The sequence below is a fragment of the Microcebus murinus genome, chromosome 1 (assembly GCF_040939455.1).
Source record: "Microcebus murinus isolate Inina chromosome 1, M.murinus_Inina_mat1.0, whole genome shotgun sequence".
Classification (NCBI taxonomy): Eukaryota; Metazoa; Chordata; class Mammalia; order Primates; family Cheirogaleidae; genus Microcebus; species Microcebus murinus.
This window is the reverse complement of record NC_134104.1, coordinates 150,858,248-150,877,929: the sequence shown is the minus strand read 5'-3', so window position 1 is coordinate 150,877,929 and position 19,682 is coordinate 150,858,248. Positions and strand designations below refer to the sequence as shown.

Genomic DNA, 19,682 nt, shown 5'->3' with positions numbered 1-19,682 from the left:
TAGAAGTTAGTGTAGCCATGTGACACATAAGGACGTTTTGGTCAACGATGGACCACATATATGATGGTGGTGCCATAAGGTTATAATGGCTATTCTATATAGTCTAGATGTGTAGTAGGCCATACCATCTAGGTTTGTATAAATACACTCTATGATGTCTGCACAATGTCAAAATTGCCTAATGATGCATTTGTCAAAATGTATCCCTATTATTAAGCGATGTATACCTGTACTAAGTTGAGAGTTGTAAGGGCTGCAAATAAGTAAGAAATTGTTCTTATCTGAAAGGAATAGAGATTTTTGTTGTGGGGTAGGGGTAGTAAACATAAATGGGATAGGGCAGGTCTGTCAATAGCAAGAATGTTTAAATTCATGCCAGAGGGGATAATGGTGCAAGAGGCAGCAGGGCTCAGAAGAAGAATGTGACATGGACTGCTTGAGGGGGGAGTGTGGAAAAGAAGTAGTTCTTAAGTTGTCTCAAAGCGTTTGGTAGGGGCCAGGCATGGTGGCTCACGCCTGTAATCCTAGCACTCTGGGAGGCTGAGGGGGGAGGATTGCTGGAGGTCAGGAATTCAGAAGCAGCCTGAGCAAGAGCAAGACCCCCGTCTCTACTATAAATGGAAAGAAATTAATTGGCCAACTAAAAATATATAGAAAAAATTAGCCGGGCATGGTGGCGCATGCCTGTAGTCCTAGCTACTCAGGAGGCTGAGGCAGGAGGATCCCTAGAGCCCAGGAGTTTGAGGTTGCTGTGAACTAGGCTGCCGCCGGGGCACTCACTCTAGCCTGGGCAACAAAGCGAGACTCTGTCTCAAAAAAAAAAAGCGTTTGGTAGGGAGAGAGGAATTGGGAATGCGTGCTGGGCAGGGGAGCATCTCAGAGATTATTGTGGATGCAGAACAAGTGTGGCATTTGGCATTTCAGCATGGGTCACTGGATTGGTTGGTTATTAGAGAGGCAAGTTGGTTCAGATGATCAAGGAGCCCAGTAGTGCCAGGCCACGTTTGTGCTTAATTCACCAAATGCTGGGAAACACTTAAAAATTTTGAGCAACTGAATGATTTCTTGAAGAAAGTCTGTTTTATAAAAACTTAGACATCTGACCCACCACTGTCAGATTCAAGAGGAAAGAGCCTAAAGAGAAAGGAGACCAGGTATGCTGTTTAATATTTCAGGTGCAGAGGGTTAAGGACTTAGTCCTAGACTAAGGTATTAGCAGTGGGACCAGAGGTTCTATGTGATATGTATTGTCAGTATATATATATGTATTGCAATATGAATCACCAATAAAATTTGTGTGTATTCTATAGTTTAAGATACACATGGACTAAGGGGAGAAGAGTTGGAATTGGTAAGGGAGAGGTCTGCTTTTTGCATTAAAAGTGAGGATTTGCACCTCCTAGGCTCTTGGGCATTTTCAGGCAATCTAAAGCTCATGTTTCTATTGAGATTTGAAGCATAATACATATAGGATATGCTTATTAAAGGACAAATGCCAATCCTGTTGTAAAATGCTTTACATATATTAACTCACTTAACTTTTTCCACAACTCTGAGAAGTAGGTGCTATTATCCCTTCTATTTTACAGTTAAAGAAATTATAGTAAATTGTCCAGGATCACACAGCTAATAAGGGTAGAGCTGAGATTCAAACCAAGGTAGTCCAGCTCTGTAGGCAGTACTCTCAACCATGCCACTTAAACCACCTTTCTGACTTACTGTGTGATAACACATAACAGACGTGTGGCATCGACATCTGAATTCAGCACATCTTGCTTTATAATTTTCACTGTTTTACTTTTTTTGAATATTCCCATCACTGTAGACTCAGTTATCAAAATATGCTACCTGTAGTAAAAATCCAGCATAACATATTTAGCTCAAACATTTTTCTTTTCCCCTTAAACTACTGTCTTAAAGGGGTTTTTATTATCCTTTACAGAATTAGACTGAATATTCTCTTGTAATAAGTTCATCAGTGGCTTTGGTTTATTAGTTATCATATCCTTAAACTATTTAGCATAAATGGATTTTATGTCCTTTTTCCCCCTCTTGTTTTCTGGACTTTATCTCTGCCTATAGGTCAATTTTTAACTATCACAATCATGAAGTGACATTAATGTTTTTTTCTTTGCATTATTTATTTATTTTTTTTTGAAACAGAGTCTCACTTTGTTGCCCAGGCTAGAGTGAGTGCCGTCAGCCTGGCTCACAGCAACCTCAGTCTCCGGGCCTCAGCGATCCTCCTGCCTCAGCCTCCCGAGTAGCTGGGACTAGAGGCATGCGCCACCATGCCCGGCTAATTTTTTGTATATATATTTTTAGTTGGTCAATTAATTTATTTCTATTTTTGGTAGAGACGGGGTCTCGCTCAGGCTGGTTTCGAACTCCTGACCTTGAGCAATCCGCCCGCCTCGGCCTCCCAAAGTGCTAGGATTACAGGCGTGAGCCACCACGCCCGACCTCTTTGCATTATTTTTGTGTTTGTCTTCTAATACTGCAACTGTAGTGTATGTCATATAGGCAAAGGTTAGGAGATATTTGGGCACATATTTTTTGCTTAAAAGTTAGTTGTTTTTTTACTAACATTGTCCCTGACTTGCCTTTCCATCCAAAATTGTCGCTCTGCTAGATACATTTTCATTCAAAACACCAAAAAGTAACCAGTACACCTAAATTTTTGTTCTTTTTCCCCAACACCTTAGGAAGCAGGTAACATAAACCGATCTTTGAGCTGCCTGGGCCAAGTGATTACTGCACTTGTTGACGTGGGTAATGGAAAACAGAGACATGTTTGCTACAGAGACTCCAAACTTACCTTCTTACTACGGGTAAAGTAGATCATTGGGTTCTTGGGCTCTTTTTGGTTATGCTCGCTAAGGTTGATAGTGGGACAGTCTCTGAGCCTTCGCAAGAGAATACATTTTCTTTGCTTAAAAAGATCTTGTGATTGCTCTCTTGAAAATGTGCACTATTGATATCATTAAACAGGATTCCCTTGGAGGTAATGCCAAAACAGCCATAATTGCAAATGTTCATCCTGGGTCCAGGTGTTTTGGAGAAACCCTATCAACACTTAATTTTGCTCAAAGAGCCAAGTTGATTAAAAACAAGGTAAAATACTTCAGTCTACTTTATTAAATAAATTAGAAAAATAATTAAGGTTGCAGTATGCCATTTTTGTGATTGCTCTAATATTGACATTAACTTTTATTTATTTCTTTGTAAAAGCTTTTCTTCCTATATGCAATATTTCTATTTCATCTTTCCTAGCCTTCTATATCACAGATGCAATTAAAAATCTAGGTTAGATTTATGGTCCTTATTGTTTGGCTAGTTTTTGTCTTAAGAGAAGGCAAAGTTTTTACTTTGTAATTGGGTTGGAAACTAAATTAATTTATCTGAAGCATGCTAGCAGAGAGGTGTGTGTGCGTGAGTGTGTGCATGCATGTGTATGGTGGGGGAGGGCATGCTATGAAAGTAATTTGAGAACCTTGACAAATGTCATCTTTTGAATTATCTACAACTCTAATCTGAGGATATAAGAAAAAAATAGTGTTTTTTTCTTTTCTCTCACTAAACAATCAACACAGAAGACTTCTGTGACTTCTGGTCACCAAAAAGTGTGGGGATTTCTTTGCATCAATACCAAATCAGGGCCGGGCGCGGTGGCTCACTCCTGTAATCCTAGCACTCCAGGAGGCCAAGGCAGGCTGATCACTTGAGGTCAGGAGTTCGAAACCAGCCTGAGCAAGAGCGAGACCCCATTCTCTACTACAAATAGAAAGAAATTAATTGGTCAACTAAAAATATATATACAAAAAAAAAAAAATTAGCCGGGCATGGTGGTGCATGCCTGTAGTCCCAGCTACTCGGGAGGCTGAGGCAGAAGGATCGCTTGAGCCCAGGAGATTGAGGTTGCTGTGAGCTAGGCTGACGCCACAGCACTCACTCTAGCCTGGGCAACAAAGCGAGACTCTGTCTCAAACAAACAAACAAACAAAAAAAACAGGCAGTATTTGGCCCATGGGCAGTACTTTGCCAACCCCTGGTGCAGACTGTTAAAAGACCAAGGAGTTGCCTACTTATTTTGGAGAGGTGGGAGACCCCTTGGTACTGGACAAAAGAATTGTAGTGCCATAAATTGGTAGATTAATTTCCTCTTTCAAGGGAGAAATTGGTCATTCTTACCCCCTTAGTAGACGCCCTTATCATAGAGTGAAGAGATCCGTGTTGCCTCTTCCCCTTGGTACATCATAACAAAATAGGTCTAGTAGTCACTCATTCTACTTCCTTGGATTATGACCCTCTGGGGTATTAATGATATGAGGAGGAAAAATCATTAGTGCTTCCTGACCCTAAGTCTCTTGAGACTTATTAAAAAATCTTTATCGAGTATAGAAATGCAGTGATAATTAGAATTATGATGTCACCAATGTGACAGTGATGTCAGAAGTACAGTAGTGTCTTGTAATGAGCCTAGCCTTAGGAATCAGAAGCAACCAGACATGGGTTCTTAACACACAAAACAACAAGACCAGGAGCCTTATACTAGTCACTGTCAATGGTGAGTCCCCCTGCTGCAGCCTGCCAGTGGAAAGTGCTAGGGTATCTGGGGCTTAAGGATGAGCTATTTAAATCTTTCCCAATGAGCAGGCTGGGCCTAAGACAAAAGCACAGGGGACCTTGGGGCTGTTGAGGGTGTTTTTTTCCTCACTGAAGTATTGGGTATTTCACAGCTGGGTGCCTTTGACCTAGTAGGTACTCAGCTGTTAGCACTTTTTGTCATCCTGTAGGTTTTGTGGGCCTTCTTTAAAATCGATTTCTTAAATTAATAAACTATTTTTTATAGGCATTTTAGGTTCACCGCAAAATTGAACAGAAAGTACAGAGGTCCCACATACTCTTTGTCCCCACATGTGTACAGCCTTCTCCACCATCCCACACCACAGTGGTACATTTATTTGTGGGCCTTTTTAACCTTTTAGAAGTTGTCTTAAATAAGACATTTCTTTAAGAAAATAAAATGGTGAAAACAGAATGGAGCAGTCAACCCAACCTCTCCTTCCAGGAGGGCTGTTAAAAAATAAAGCGTTGGATTCCTCTGGAAAGGGTTGTTTCTGCCAAGCTGATGGAGCTAAGGCTAGCCTTGCAAGTTGTCATGTACTTGCAGGCTAGGTTCCTTCACCATATGCAGCTAGGACAGAGGGGAAATGACACCCAGTGAAGTGTTTGCTCTTCTCCATTGGGAGGGTTAGTGGAGGCTGTCGTTCTCAAAGGGAAGGAACTATTAGGTGAACACACTCTGATCCTAAGGGTGACCCAGTCTAAAAGCCCAGGGCTAGTCAGTTGAGCTAGGAAGAAAGTGGGAGCTTGTGCGAGGAGAAGCCTGGCTGGTGCTGGTCTCTCTCTGGCTGTAGGTATGAAGGCACAGGAAAAAGAAGCTTCTTCCACACTCCAGCACACTGTCATTCTGGTGGCCTTTTGACTGTGAGATGGAAATGAAATTTTATTTGCTGTTCATCTCTCCAAATCATACCAAAAATATAAACACAGGACTATACAACTCAAAAAGCATTCTTTTAATGCTTTTTAAAAAATTCTTAAACAGGCAGTGGTAAATGAAGACACCCAAGGAAATGTGAGCCAGCTCCAAGCTGAAGTGAAAAGGCTCAAAGAACAACTGTTTCAGCTTACTTCAGGGCAGATACTACCAGAAAGCTTTCTGACCACAGGTAGGATGAGCACAATGTCCTTTATCTTAGAGAAGACTGTGTACAAAGAATATTATAAGAGCCCTCTGATGTTAGTCACCACATAAAGCTACCCAAATTTTTCTATAAGTATTTCTTTCTGTTTGTTTACCTCTGTTTATTTCACCTATATAGGAACACAGTATGTTGTTTATAATCAGATACAGATACCATAGGCACCGAGTTCTGTGAGATATGGTGGACGGGGGAATTAAAGTAATTCTGAATAGGCCTGATGTGGTGGCTTGAGTTTGTAATCTGATACTTTAGGAGGCTGAAACAGGAGGATCGCTTGAGGCCAGAAGTTTGAGACCAGCCTGAGTAACATAGTGAGACCCCCGTCTCTACAAAAAAATTAAAAATTGGCTGGGCACAGTAACATGAGCCTGTAGTCCTAGCTCTTTAGGAGGCTGAGGCAGAGGATCACTTGAGCCCAGGAGTTTAAGGTTGCAGGCAGCTATGATCATACCACTATACTCCAGCAGAGTGAGACTCTGTTTCTAATAATTCATCCATAATAATTATGGATGAATTCCATAATTCATCCATAATAATTGCTAAAAAGTGACTAATTTCATTTAGATCCACTTTTAAAATTCTGTTATAGTACATGTAATCTTATATATGTTTACTAAATAGCATCAGAGAGACTTAATTTTCTTCAAAGAATAGCTAGTAGAGAATGAATTAATTTGAAATCAGTAAAACCAAGAGGGTGAATTAGATCTCAAGAAGTACATATCTAATTTTTTTAGATCCACTTCTAGTAATTGTCATACCATATATAATCTATTATGTATTAACTAAAGAGAGACTTATTTTTCTTTGAAGAACAGCTAATATGTAGATAGTTAATTTGAAATCCATAATCTGCTGATGACAGTGTGGTTATTTTAGATTAGTTGAAAGCAGTCAATTAAAGGCTGTCTATTTTAGCTCATCTCTTGGTTTTAAAATTTTAGAAATAAATATTTTTTCCCTTTTCCTTTCTTACTGGATCAATTACAGACAAAGAGAAGACCAATTACATGGAGTATTTCCAGGAGGCAATGTTATTCTTTAAGAACTCTGAACAGGAAAAGAAGGTGGGAAATTGACTTAGTAATAAAGGGATTCAAAATATTTTAGGGGCCAGAAGTGGTGGCTCATGCCTATAATCCTAACACTCTGGGAGGCCAAGGTGGGAGGATCCCTTGAGCTCAGGAGTTTGAGACCAGCCTGACCAAGAGCGAGACACCGTCTCTACTAAAAATAGAAAAATTAGCCAGATGAGGTGGTGCATGCCTGTAGTCCCAGCTACTTGGAAGACTGCAGCAGGAGAATCGCTTGAGCCCAGGAGTTTGAGGTTGCTGTGAACTAGGCTGACTCCACAGCACTCTAGCCCAGGTGACAGAGTGGGACTCCATCTCAAAAAAAAAAAAGATATTTTAGGCATTCACTATATGGTTTTTATTGTCTTACTGAGTGAAATAAATAGCACCAGGTTAATAAATGAAGTAAAGGAGTATTGTGAAAAATCTAATTTTGCCTTTAAGATTAAATTTTTTCTCTTTTTATAAAATGTTCTCTCAGCAGTATCACTTTAAGATTAAATTTGAAGTTAGTATTTGTTGCTGGGTTTATGAAATTTTAGGGAAGCTGAATTACTTTTCATGTTTAACCAAATTGAATTTCTTAAGTCTCTAAAAGAAAAAGTTACCCAATTAGAAGACCTCAACCTCAAAAAGGAAAAATTTATTCAATCTAATAAAATGATTGTGAAATTCCGAGAGGATCAAATAATACGCCTGGAGAAGCTCCACAGGGAATCCCGGGGAAGTTTTCTGCCTGAGGAGCAGGATCGTTTGCTCTCAGAATTAAGGGATGAGATTCAAACTTTGCGAGAACAAGTGAGTACATGGCATTTGTAGTATTAATATTTCTAAAAATAAAAGAAGTTCAAAGCAAATATAAATTTGTCACAAAGCACTTATTCTTCAATACAGTGGAAATTGTTTTATATGAATTCAACTGACAGTATGATTGTATAATTTCTCCCCCCCAACCCCCTTTTTCAAGATAGTTAAAGGAAGAGAAGGGAAAAGGGAAGAAGTTGTGGTGATATTATTGCCACATAGCACTCAACCTCAGCATGCCAAGCAAAATTTCACCCCAATGAGCAGTTGTGGTTGTCTGAATCAGTAGTCTCTATAGAATTGAGCCTTTTAAAGTTGTTCTTCATTTTCCCTAGGGAGGATGGGTAGGTAATATAGGCACATTGTGGGGGTAAAAACCCAAATCTGTTACCAGCTTTTTGTGTATCTTTCCAGAGTTTTTAAAACATATTCAAACTATTATGGATAGATATTTTTTACTTTTATTTCTCTTGCACGCATTTCTGCACCTTGCCTCTTTTAGCTAATGTATCTTACAGGGAAATTTAACCTTGGTTCATAGTTTCCTTCTTTTTGGTGTGTTGATTTAACCAATTTTCTTTGCATGAAGGATCAGCCATAACATACACCCCTGTGCTTATCTCCTTAGGTGCTTGGGGGAAAGTTTCAAGATTCTAATTTAGACTCCAAAAAGACTCTAGACTCCAATTTAGAATAGCAGAGTTGTAGAATATTCATATTTTCAATCTGATCATAAATGCCAAGTTGCTTTCCACAATAGTTGCAGCACAATACCAGTAGTAGTGCCTAAAGTTTTCTAATGGCTTTTTAGAGAGACTAATCTACTAAGGAAATGTTTATAAATATATAATGCGTGTAACTCTTCTCTATTTACAGATAGAGCACCACCCCAGAGTTGCCAAGTATGCTATGGAAAATCATTCCCTCAGGGAGGAGAATAGAAGACTTCGATTATTAGAGCCCGTGAAAAGAGCCCAAGAAATAGATGCCCAGACCATTGCAAAACTAGAAAAAGCTTTCTTAGAATTGTGTGGCACAGAGAAAAATGATAAAAGTAAGAAATGATTATTATATACATGCATTGTAAAAGGGGGCTATTTTTTGGGTTTTTTTGAGAGACAGGGTCTCACTCATCACCCAGGTTGGAGTGCAGTGGCCCAGTCATGGCTTTAGCCTCTCAAAGCTGTGGGATTACAGGCATGAGCCACTGGACCTGACCAGAGGGCCCGTTTAAAAACATGCGCAGTGCCTTGAGTTAGGGTCTTCCTTTTAGACTCCAGACCTGCTATGCTACTTTCTTATACACGTACTTATTCTTTTATGGTATAAAAAGGCATTTACTGAACTTTTTTTCCTCAAAAATCACAGAGTAGTCCCAGCACGGTGGCTCATGCCTGTAATCCTAGCACTCTGGGAGGCTGAGGTGGGAGGATTGTTTGAGCTCAGGAGTTAGAGACCAGCCTGAGCAAGAACGAGACCTTGTCTCTACTAAAAAAAAAAAAAAAAAACAGAAAGAAATTAGCTGGACAACTAAAAACATATAGAAAAAATTAGCCGGGCATGGTGGCATGTGCCTGTAGTCCCAGCTACCCAGGAGGCTAAGGTAGGAGGATCCCTTAAGCCCAGGAGTTTGAGGTTGCTGTGAGCTAGTCTGACACCACAGCACTCTAGCCTGGGCAACAGAGTGAGACTCTGTCTCAAAAAAAAAAAAAAATCACAGAGTAGTAAACTATGTAGGCTAATAGACATAGCAAGAAAATACTGATATTTCTCTATTTTATTGACAAAGATTTATTCAGTTATTACTTTTAATTTTTATTAAATGGAATTTTCCTGTTTAAAGTATTTGAAATGAAAAGTGCTTAACTAATCAAACATGAATAAATGTAGAAGTTTAAATGTTTAATCAGTGTGGTAAGGGCTATACAATGTAAGAGATGTCAGAGGGGTCAGATTCACCATCCACCCAGCCCAGTGTTTGGTCCTTGTGTTGTGGCTACCAATGTATGCAGTCTGTTAGTTACATGTTATTTTCATGAGATTGCTTTTACTCTGTGAAAAGTGGTTTCCTAAGTACTAGTTCTAACTTACAGGCTTGGCAGCTAATGGTGTTAATTCCATGGAATTTGATAACAAAGTCTGTGTTTGCCTCATTCTTAGAGTTAGTATTTTTTTTTTTTTTTTTTTTGAGACAGAGTCTCACTTTGTTGCCCAGGCTAGAGTGAGTGCCGTGGCGTCAGCCTAGCTCACAGCAACCTCAAACTCCTGGGCTCAAGCGATCCTTCTGCCTCAGCCTCCCGAGTAGCTGGGACTACAGGCATGCACCACCACGCCCGGCTAATTTTTTTGTATATATGTTAGTTGGCCAATTAATTTGTTTCTATTTATAGTAGAGATGGGGTCTCGCTCTTGCTCAGGTTGGTTTCAAACTCCTGAACTCAAAGGATCCGCCCGCCTCGGCCTCCCAGAGAGCTAGGATTACAGGCGTGAGCCACCGCGCCCGGCCTTAGAGTTAGTATTTTAATGGTCTTTTATCATCCTCATGCTCATCCTTTGTTGTTAGGTTGAAATCTCAAACATTCTAATCTTTTTATTCTGCATTCATAAATAACACCTTCTTTTTGCTTTTAAAATTTTCCTTTTCTAAGCCTTCCATTGTGTTACGACTAAATTAAAGAATAAGATGGATTCACAGTATTTGGGTTTTAGAGAGACTAAGATTTTATTTTTTATTATTTATTTTTATTTTTTTAGTTCCAATATATTAGGAGGCGGTACAAATGTTTTTGTTACATGGATGCCTTGTATGATGCTTAAGTCAGGGCTTTTAGTGTCCCCATTGCCAGAATAGTGTTCATTGTATCCAATAGCTAAGTTTTTACTTCTCAACCTCTACTCCCTCCCCAATTCTTGGTTTCTAATGTCCTTTATATCTCTTTATTCCCATCACTTAGCTCCTATGGTGTTTGTTTTTCTATTCCTGAGATACTTCACTAAGGATAATGGTCTCCAATTCCATCCAAGTTGCTACAAAACACATTATTTCATTCCTTTCTTATGGCTGAATAAGTACTCTGTGTTACCTATACCACATTTTCTTCATCCACTCATGAATTGATAGGCACTTAGATTGATTCCACATCTTTGCAGTTGTGAGAGATCAAGATTTTAGATGCAAAGCTGAGATTCAGTTTTCTGTTTTATTTCAACTACTTTTCCCTACGGTGTTCACAATTTGTTGACCATGTTGGCCTCGATAGTATCTTGACTTACTACCTTCAAAAGATACTAACAGCAATTTTGTTTTTAATTCCACCACTGTTTAAACATCTGTCATTCTCTAAACACCTTTTACATGATATATTCTAATGCTGAAACTAGGTGGACTCTCTTCAATATATTCGATCTTCTAAGCAATCCCTGAAAATTTGTTTTCTCCTTTGTAGCTGATACCAGGTTCTTTCCACTTGCCGCCCTTGCTATTTCCTTTTCTAAATAGTTCTTTTTTTTTTTTTAAGAAAAACAATGAAACTGAATCTAAATAGTTCTTGACTGTTAACATTATCTGCTAGCACTAATTCCTGTAAGATTCAACTACCAATGTTTCTAGCATTATGCAAATTGTACTCCAATCATTGCTATTTCCCCTAATGGAAAAGGTGTTGCCTTAAATTAACTATGCCTCTCCCATCCTGTGGCCTCTCTGCTTTTTAAACATGACTTCTAATCTTCTTTCATGGGCACTTATATTTTAGGGCTGACCTTCCAATTCATTTCTTGTTTTTCCTCATGGCTTAAAATTGATACCTGGCAGAGAACTTAGAAAACGTATTGTTATTTTTATTTTTCAAAGATTAAGGTGGTAATGCTGGGCAAACTGGCATGCAGCTGTAGTCCCAGCTCCTTGGGAGGCTGAGTCAGGAGGATCACTTGAGACCAGAGTCTGAGGCTGTAGTAGTCTCTGATCATGCCTGTGAATAGCCACTACACTCCAGCCTGAGCAACATAACAAGACCCTGTCTTTAGGAAAAAGAAAAAAAAGACTGAAGTTATTTCCTTATTATCAGGTCAACAAGGATTTTCTCCTAAAGCTCAGAAAGAGCCATGTTCATTCACAAACACTGAGAAGTTAAAAGCACAACTCCTACAACTTCAGACAGAGGTGAATAATTCGAAGCAAGAATATGAAGAATTCAAAGAACTTACTAGGTAAAGTGTAAATACACATGCAAGTGCTATTTTCTTTTTAGTGTTCATTTGCTGTAGTGTTAATATTGATCATTTAATTGGGCATTTTATTATAGACTCTCATAGTAGCAACTATTTTGACATGAAAAGGGGCTCGTTTCTAGATCTTTAATAATATATTTAATGAGCTAGATGATACAAATGTCTTAAGCAATACTCTTCTGTTGAGATCAGTATCTATTGAACTCAAGTTCTTCATCTCGAAATCTTTGGTTGCTAAATTTACACTTGATCTTAGCCAAAAGGCTGAGAAGCGATAGGTGGTTGCTAAATTTAAATCACAGTTGTTATGAACTAAATCAAGAATTTTAGAAATTATAGGTTTATTAATATTCTTACTTGATTCTAATTGTGTAAAAGAAAACAAGGATAAATTACATTTATATTACAACTAAGATTAATCCTACCTTAAAATAAAATGAAATATTTATTTTAAAAATAACATCACATATGGTATCATCATGAACTATTTGGACTTTTGAATTTGAGCTCTACCATTACTAGTTGAATACCTTAAACATTCATCAATCTCTGAGTTGTATTTTACCCATTTGGAAAACGAGGTTAATAATCTGAGAGCATACTTCTCAGATTTAAAGAGATAACTATAGGTTATTTGAAAGCAGAATCTATAAATTACTCTACAAATGTTTGACATTATTACCTGAAGTACTCAGTTTTACAATATCTCTTAGGAAAAGGCAGCTAGAATTGGAATCAGAACTTCAGTCTTTGCAAAAAGCAAACCTTAATCTTGAAAACCTTTTGGAAGCAACAAAAGCCTGCAAGAGGCAAGAAGTTTCTCAGCTGAATAAAATTCATGCTGAAACAATTAAGGTAGGTAATGTGAAGCAATACTTCCATCTTAAATCAGTGCTATCTCATTTTATTAATAAGGGACAGAATCTTCATGATTTATCTCAAGCACAGACTCCCTGGCAGGCAGTTAATACTAGGGTCACAGTGGTCCTAGTGTTCTGATGGCAGGGTGGGGTAGGAAGGAAGTTAGCATTTGGAATCTAATTCTAATCTGCTATCTTTAGGCCAGGTTTCCTAACTTCTGAAGCTTATTCTATTCTCTAAATTGGGGGTGAAGGTAATTTAATTGTAGGATTCTAGAGCAGTAGATGAGATCATTGGTATAGTGCCTGGAACCTGGTAGATCTCAGTAAATGGCAGCTGTTGCTATAATGTGACATGTGCTCAAAGATTACAGTGGAAAAATAGAAATCCTAGATCACAGGTGACAGTGGGAATAACAGGAGAGGTTAACCATATCCCTCATAAAAGAAGAAAATGTGTGAACATCTAAGGATGGGCGAGAGAAAGGGAAACATGTAAGGCAAGTAAAAGGATCAGGAGTTGTTGCTGATACTAATGCTGATTTTAACTTTTGTATAAAATTCTCTGAAGGTTTAAAAAAATTTAGCCAGGTATGGTGGCCCACGCCTGTAGTCCCAGCTTCTCGTGAGGCTGAAGTGGGAAAATTGAGCTCAGGAATTCAGGTCTAGCCTGGGCGACATAGCGAGCGAGACCTCATCTCTTAAAACAACGACAACAACAACAAACTTTCCTTATACATCTTAAACTTAAAAAATAAATAGGTGTTGGCTGGGCATGATGGCTCATGCCTGTAATCCTAGCACTTCAGAAGGCCAAGGTGGGAGGATTGCTTGAAGCCAGGAGTTTGAGACCAGCCTGAGCAATAGATCAACACCCCATCTCTACAAAAAATAGACAAATTAGCTGGGCATGGTAGTTCACACCGGTAGTCCCAGCTACTTGGGAGGCCGAGGTAGGAGGATCACTTGAACCCAGGAATTTGAGATTGCAGTGAACTATGATCATGCCACTGCACTCTAATCCAGGCCACACAACAAGACCCTGTCTCAAAATAAATGAATGAATGTTTATTTGTAATGGTTATTTTTAACAGTGATGCTTTTTGTGTCACTTAATAGAAAACTACTTTGAAAACTAATTTTATTCATTTTGAATAATTTACATGACTGAAATTTTTAAAGGGTATTCATTCAGTGCCAAGTCTTTCTTTCTGCTATCCTTCCAGCCAATCAAGACCCTCTTTGGAGGCAATCTGTGTCATCAAGTCAATGTCACAAAGTGTTTCCTTATTTTATACAAATAGTAGTATAATATATACATCATTTTATGGTTGGGGTGTATGTGTGTTTTAAACATAAATAGTATTTTAGAGTTTGTCCCATGTCTACAGGGAAAAAAGAAGTTTCTCTCCTTTTTTGTTTGTTTTTTGGCTTTCGATTTGTTTTGGCAGCTGCACAAGAATCTATTGTATGGATATATCATGATCCATTTAACCTAGAAAATGCTATTTTCTCTTATAAAGGTAGAATTTTTTTTTCTTTTTAAAAAGGTGAGCTTTGAAATCTTTGTAGGAAATTATTTTAAAGTACTTGTAGAATATTGTCAAATGTCTTATAATCCTATGCCTATATCCCCTTAGCACAACCGAATTAGAGAGCTTGAAGCACTGTGGCATTCTAATTCTACTTATTCCTTTTATAACTGAGCAAACAGGACTATAAGAGGATTAGGAGGTTTACCAAGAATGGCATAGCAATTTAGATCCTTTGTTGTTGTTGCTTATGTTTAATTGTATGAGTACTTTATGAATACCTTCTCTTTATTTAAAAAAGATACATAGGCCGGGCACGGTGGCTCATGCCTGTAATCCTAGCACTCTGGGAGGCGGAGGAAGGAGGATCGCTCAAGGTCAGGAGTTAAAGACCAGCCTGAGCAAGAGCAAGACCCCATAAGAAATTAATTGGCCAACTAAAAATATATTGAAAAAATTAGCTGGGCATGGTGGTGCATGCCTGTAGTCCCAGCTACTCGGGAGGCTGAGGCAGTAGGATTGCCTGAGCCCAGGAGTTTGAGGTTGCTGTGAGCTAAGCTGACTCCACGGCACTCTAGCCCGGGCAACAGAGGAGTGAGACTCTGTCTCAAAAAAAAAAGATACATGGACAGTTAAGGTTAAAATTCCTTTTGAGCACCATTGCCAATCTGGGTCTAATCTAGCTTTTTATACCCAATCCCTAAAGGTAATTTAATCTTTTTGTTAGCATTTTGTACAGTAAATATGTACAGACTTGAGAAAACACATATGGTTGTTTCATAGATTGGTTATTTATTTATTTATTTTTTAAAGTGGAGTCATCCTACATTTATTATTCTGCAATATGTTTTTGTTAACTTGGAGTTATGCCTTGGATCTTTCCACATTAACTGGTACCTAGAACACTACCTCATTTTAAACTTAGACTTCTATGTTTTGGATGACTCATGGCTTATTTAGATGGTTTCCAGTGTATGCATTCTCTGGGGTAGCTTCTATTAAAGGAATAGTTGTAGTTTTAGGATGTTTTAGCATTTGAGCCAGTCCTGCTGAAGTTCTCTCCTGGGGGCTACACCATGTGCCTTCCTAGGTATAGGTACACACATTCTTTCCCTGCACTGTCCCTGGTAGCTGTCATTGTCAGGCTCTTTAATGCTTGATAATCTGATGGGTGAAAAATGTTGTTATGGTTTTAATTCTCATTTCCCTTATTTCTAGTGAGGTCAAATATTATTTCATACATTGATGTCCATTTGTATATCCTTTTCCTATTGGTTATCCTTTTCTTCTGATTTGTAGGAGTTTTTATGTATTAATCTTTTGTTATGTATATTGCCAAGATATCATTCCATCATGTTGCTTGTCTTTCATCTTTGCATGTGATGCTTTTGTTATATAGAAATTTAAAAATTTTGATGTAGCCAGGCTTACTGATTTTCATCTTTGTGACTTTTATGCCTTTAATTTTGTTTTTACATTGAAGTGTTTGTGCATCTGTTTTTATTTTTATTTATTTTTATTTATTTATTTATTTATTTATTTTTTGAGACAGAGTCTCACTTTGTTGCCCAGGCTAGAGTGAGTGCCGTGGTGTCAGCCTAGCTCACAGCAACCTCAATCTCCTGGGCTCAAGCAATCCTCCTGCCTCAGCCTCCTGAGTAGCTGGGACTACAGGCATGTGCCGCCATGCCTGGCTAATTTTTTCTATATGTATTAGTTGGCCAATTAATTTCTTTCTATTTATAGTAGAGACAGACTCTCACTCTTGCTCAGGCTGGTTTCGAACTCCTGACCTTGAGGGATGCACCCGCCTCGGCCTCCCAGAGTGCTAGGATTACAGGCGTGAGGCACCGCGCCCGGTCTGTTCTTTTATTTTTGAATAGTATGAGAAAAGGATTTAACTTTTTAAAAAATATTTTATGTTCTTCTCACTAATTTGAAATTTTTTTTTTTTTTTTTTTTTGAGACATAGTCTTGCTTTGTTGCCCAGGCTAGAGTGAGTGCCGTGGCGTCAGCCTAGCTCACAGCAACCTCAAACTCCTGGGCTCGAGTGATCCTTCTGCCTCAGCCTCCTGGGTAGCTGGGACTACAGGCATGCGCCACCATGCCCGGCTAATTTTTTATATATATATCAGTTGGCCAATTAATTTCTTTCTATTTATAGTAGAGACGGGGTCTCGCTCTTGCTCAGGCTGGTTTTGAACTCCTGACCTTGAGCAATCCGCCCGCCTCGGCCTCCCAAGAGCTAGGATTACAGGCGTGAGCCACAGCGCCCGGCCTAATTTGAAATTTTTATGCATAAATCATTCTATTTCTGGACTTTGTATTTTTTTCCAGTGTTCTATTTGATCATACATATGCTAATAATATACTGTTTTAATTACCAAACCCTTATAATGTATTTTTATATCAGATGGAGAAGTTTCCCTAATTTGCTCTCTTTTTAATTGTCTGGCCTCTTGTACATTTATTCTTTGTATATAGTTGGATATCAGCTTATCAAGTTTCATTTTTTAAAATCGTATTAGAATTTTGCTTGGGACTGCATTGAATTAATAAATTCATTTCCACTTGGGACATTTCTAAGCTGTTTATCAAGGGCACTTTCTCCTTTTGATGAATAAAATTTCAATTTTATACTCTCTGTTCATAAAATTACTAATAACTATGCTCTTTTTTTCATGTATGCTAATGTTGTTTTCTATAATCATTTTTTGATGCAGATTATAACTACACCAACCAAGGCTTATCAGCTTCGTTCTCGACTCGTACCAAAATTAAGCCCTGAAATGGGGAACTCTGGCTGTCTACATACTCATAATTCTAGCTTATTAGATAATGATATATTAAATGAGCCAATTCCACCTGAGATGAATGAACAAGCTATTGAGGCCATTTCCGAAGAGCTTAGAACAGTGCAGGTAATGTTTAGTTCTAGAAAAAATAACTCAGACATTCATTTAAATAAATTTGTTTATCATTTTAATTCCTATATAGTTCAAACCTGCTTAATATTAAAATCTTACCTTTTTAAGTGTGAGTGTGTAAACATCTCTGGCTTGGAAATCAGCCTACTCTTGTTTTTTTATTTGCTTTGCCATCTTTAGCAAGTCATTCTCCAGTCTCTAAGGGCTTTGGTTCCTCTGTGTAAAATGATCAGTTTCCTACTAGCTTCAAATTCCATAACTGGAATATGAATAATATGTCACAGTGCTGTATCTGCTAAAGAAAGTTAAAAGAATCTTATTACAGATCAAATTTTAGACAGCTTTTAGTGTGTTTGCAATTATGTGAAATTTGAATGTTTTTCAAAAATGGTTTTCTACCATCCAGTAAAACTTGGAGTGGGCCAGACCACCCCAAATTCAATAATTTGCCTTTTCCAGGCCATGGAGGTCTTTCTGGGGAGGTGACCCCATGTAGCCTGAGGAAGCCTCTTAGAAGTGTTAAGAAGGCTCTATGATTTAATCTAAGATTTAATTTTAACCATTTCTTTCCTTTGTGTTTCAAATGATCTCCTTTGATGGACCACAAGTATAATTCTAAAACATGAGAAATCATTAGTATATAGTCTTTTGACATTGTTTTCTGGCTCCAAATAGGCCTTTGATACCTTTCTTCATATGAGGTTTTTGAGTTTGTTTTGTTTTGTCTCTTTAATATGAAACAAGTAGTGGAATATTTGGGAATTCCATTAAAAATGTTTTGATGACTGAAGTTTTTGTGTTGCAGGAACAAATGAGTGCTCTTCAAGTTAAGTTGGATGAAGAAGAGCACAAAAACCTAAAACTTCAGCAGCATGTTGACAAACTGGAACATCATTCTACCCAAGTGCAGGAGGTAAGACCAAAAGAGCATGGCCTCAGAAAATGTATGAAACATATCCTCAAAGTAACAGTATTAAAGGAGAAAAATGTCTTCACACAGACTTAGTCAAGGCTTATTTGAGTTGTATTCTCTACTTTGTTACTTAGCATATTTCTCTGACAATGAGGCAGACATGCATAGTTTGAATTCTGGCCCACTTAGTCTGTAGTGCAAATGGATCCCTTGCTATGTGTTTAGAAGAAAGCAAGATGGCAGTCTGTGTTCTTGCAGTGATCCTTTACTTTGTTGATCATCTTCAGTATAGTTTATGGGGAGAGCCAATTTTGAGAGACCTTAAAACTAGACTTTAAAAACAAAGAAATTAATGATTTGGAGTGCATCTTAGCATGCTAGAATTCCTTCTCCAGTAAGTGTATCTCTTTCTCAAAGCTTTTCACATCAGAAAGAACTGATTGGACCAAACAGCAGCAAGAGCTTCTCTCACAGTTGAATATCCTTGAAAAGCAGCTTCGAGACACTGAAACTAAGAATGACTGTAAGTTTAAACAATTAAGAGTTTTGTGACCTGAAGAAATATTGTAACTCAGTATCTTTTTACTCACAAAAAAAAATGTTGGCCAGGCGCGGTGGCTCATGCCTGTAATCCTAGCACTCTGGGAGGCTGAGGGGGGCGGATTGCTCGAGGTCAGGAGTTCAAAACCAGCCTGAGCAAGAGTGAGACCCCGTCTCTACTATAAATAGAAAGAAATTAATTGGCCAACTAATATATATAGAAAAAATTAGCCGGGCGTGGTGGCGCATGCCTGTAGTCCCAGCTACTCGGGAGGCTGAGGCAGCAGGATTGCTTGAGCCCAGGAGTTTGAGGTTGCTGTGAGCTAGGCTGATGCCATGGCACTCACTCTAGCCTGGGCAACAAAGTGTGACTCTGTCTCAAAAAAAAAAAAAAAAAGTTCTATGTTCTTGTTTGGTTGTTTTCTTGTTAGATGACCAGACTTGAGTTTGTATGGCAGTAGTAAGTAACAGTAATATATCATAAAATGTAATTTTCTCTAGGATTTCCCACAAACAAATGATACAAATGTTTGCTTAAAATTTTAAACTGCTTTAAAAATGAAGTATCCTGAATTCATGAGTGTTTTAATATTGACAAAGCATAAGTTATATATATGTTTGTACATATTTATAGATGTGGGAGTATCATTTGATTCCTAGTTTTTTCGGTTTATTTTGTAGTATTTGCAGTAGCTTTAATAAAGCTCAAACAAAAGACAGCCATTCTATTTTCTTTGATCTAAAAAATTATTTAATTTTATTTATAACTGGGGTTTCCTTAGAAAACCAGAAGTATTTTAATCTGTCATGGGATTTGTTGAAAAAAAATAAAGACCCGAACTATTTAACCCATGTTGAAAAGTTCTGGTACATTTCCAACGTATTTTCAATAATTAACATTAGGGCACTTAAAATATGTTAAACCTTTTGATTTTTTTTTTCTTTATATTAAGAGTTTTGATGCACATTCTACAGTAGAAGTCTAGAAATGTCAAGTGACCTGCAAGTCAGGGACAGATGTTAACTCATCCT

General features: G+C 38.0%; 1 protein-coding gene across 2 annotated transcripts in view; it reads left to right on the top strand.

Moving 5' to 3' along the window:
• Window positions 1-19,682, top strand: part of KIF15 (kinesin family member 15) — a 68,397-nt gene that overhangs the window by 20,594 nt on the left and 28,121 nt on the right. For both annotated transcript variants that reach the window (XR_001155500.2, XM_012770347.3), the window contains exons 9-19: window positions 2,706-2,831; window positions 2,992-3,114; window positions 5,612-5,735; window positions 6,762-6,838; window positions 7,433-7,642; window positions 8,525-8,702; window positions 11,716-11,857; window positions 12,592-12,733; window positions 16,994-17,191; window positions 18,003-18,110; window positions 18,528-18,633. Coding sequence is in view for 1 of the 2 variants with exons in the window: in XM_012770347.3 (XP_012625801.2) it covers window positions 2,706-2,831; window positions 2,992-3,114; window positions 5,612-5,735; window positions 6,762-6,838; window positions 7,433-7,642; window positions 8,525-8,702; window positions 11,716-11,857; window positions 12,592-12,733; window positions 16,994-17,191; window positions 18,003-18,110; window positions 18,528-18,633 (1,534 nt within the window). In the remaining variant the exon portion in view is untranslated. The remainder of the gene's footprint in view (window positions 1-2,705; window positions 2,832-2,991; window positions 3,115-5,611; window positions 5,736-6,761; window positions 6,839-7,432; window positions 7,643-8,524; window positions 8,703-11,715; window positions 11,858-12,591; window positions 12,734-16,993; window positions 17,192-18,002; window positions 18,111-18,527; window positions 18,634-19,682) is intronic.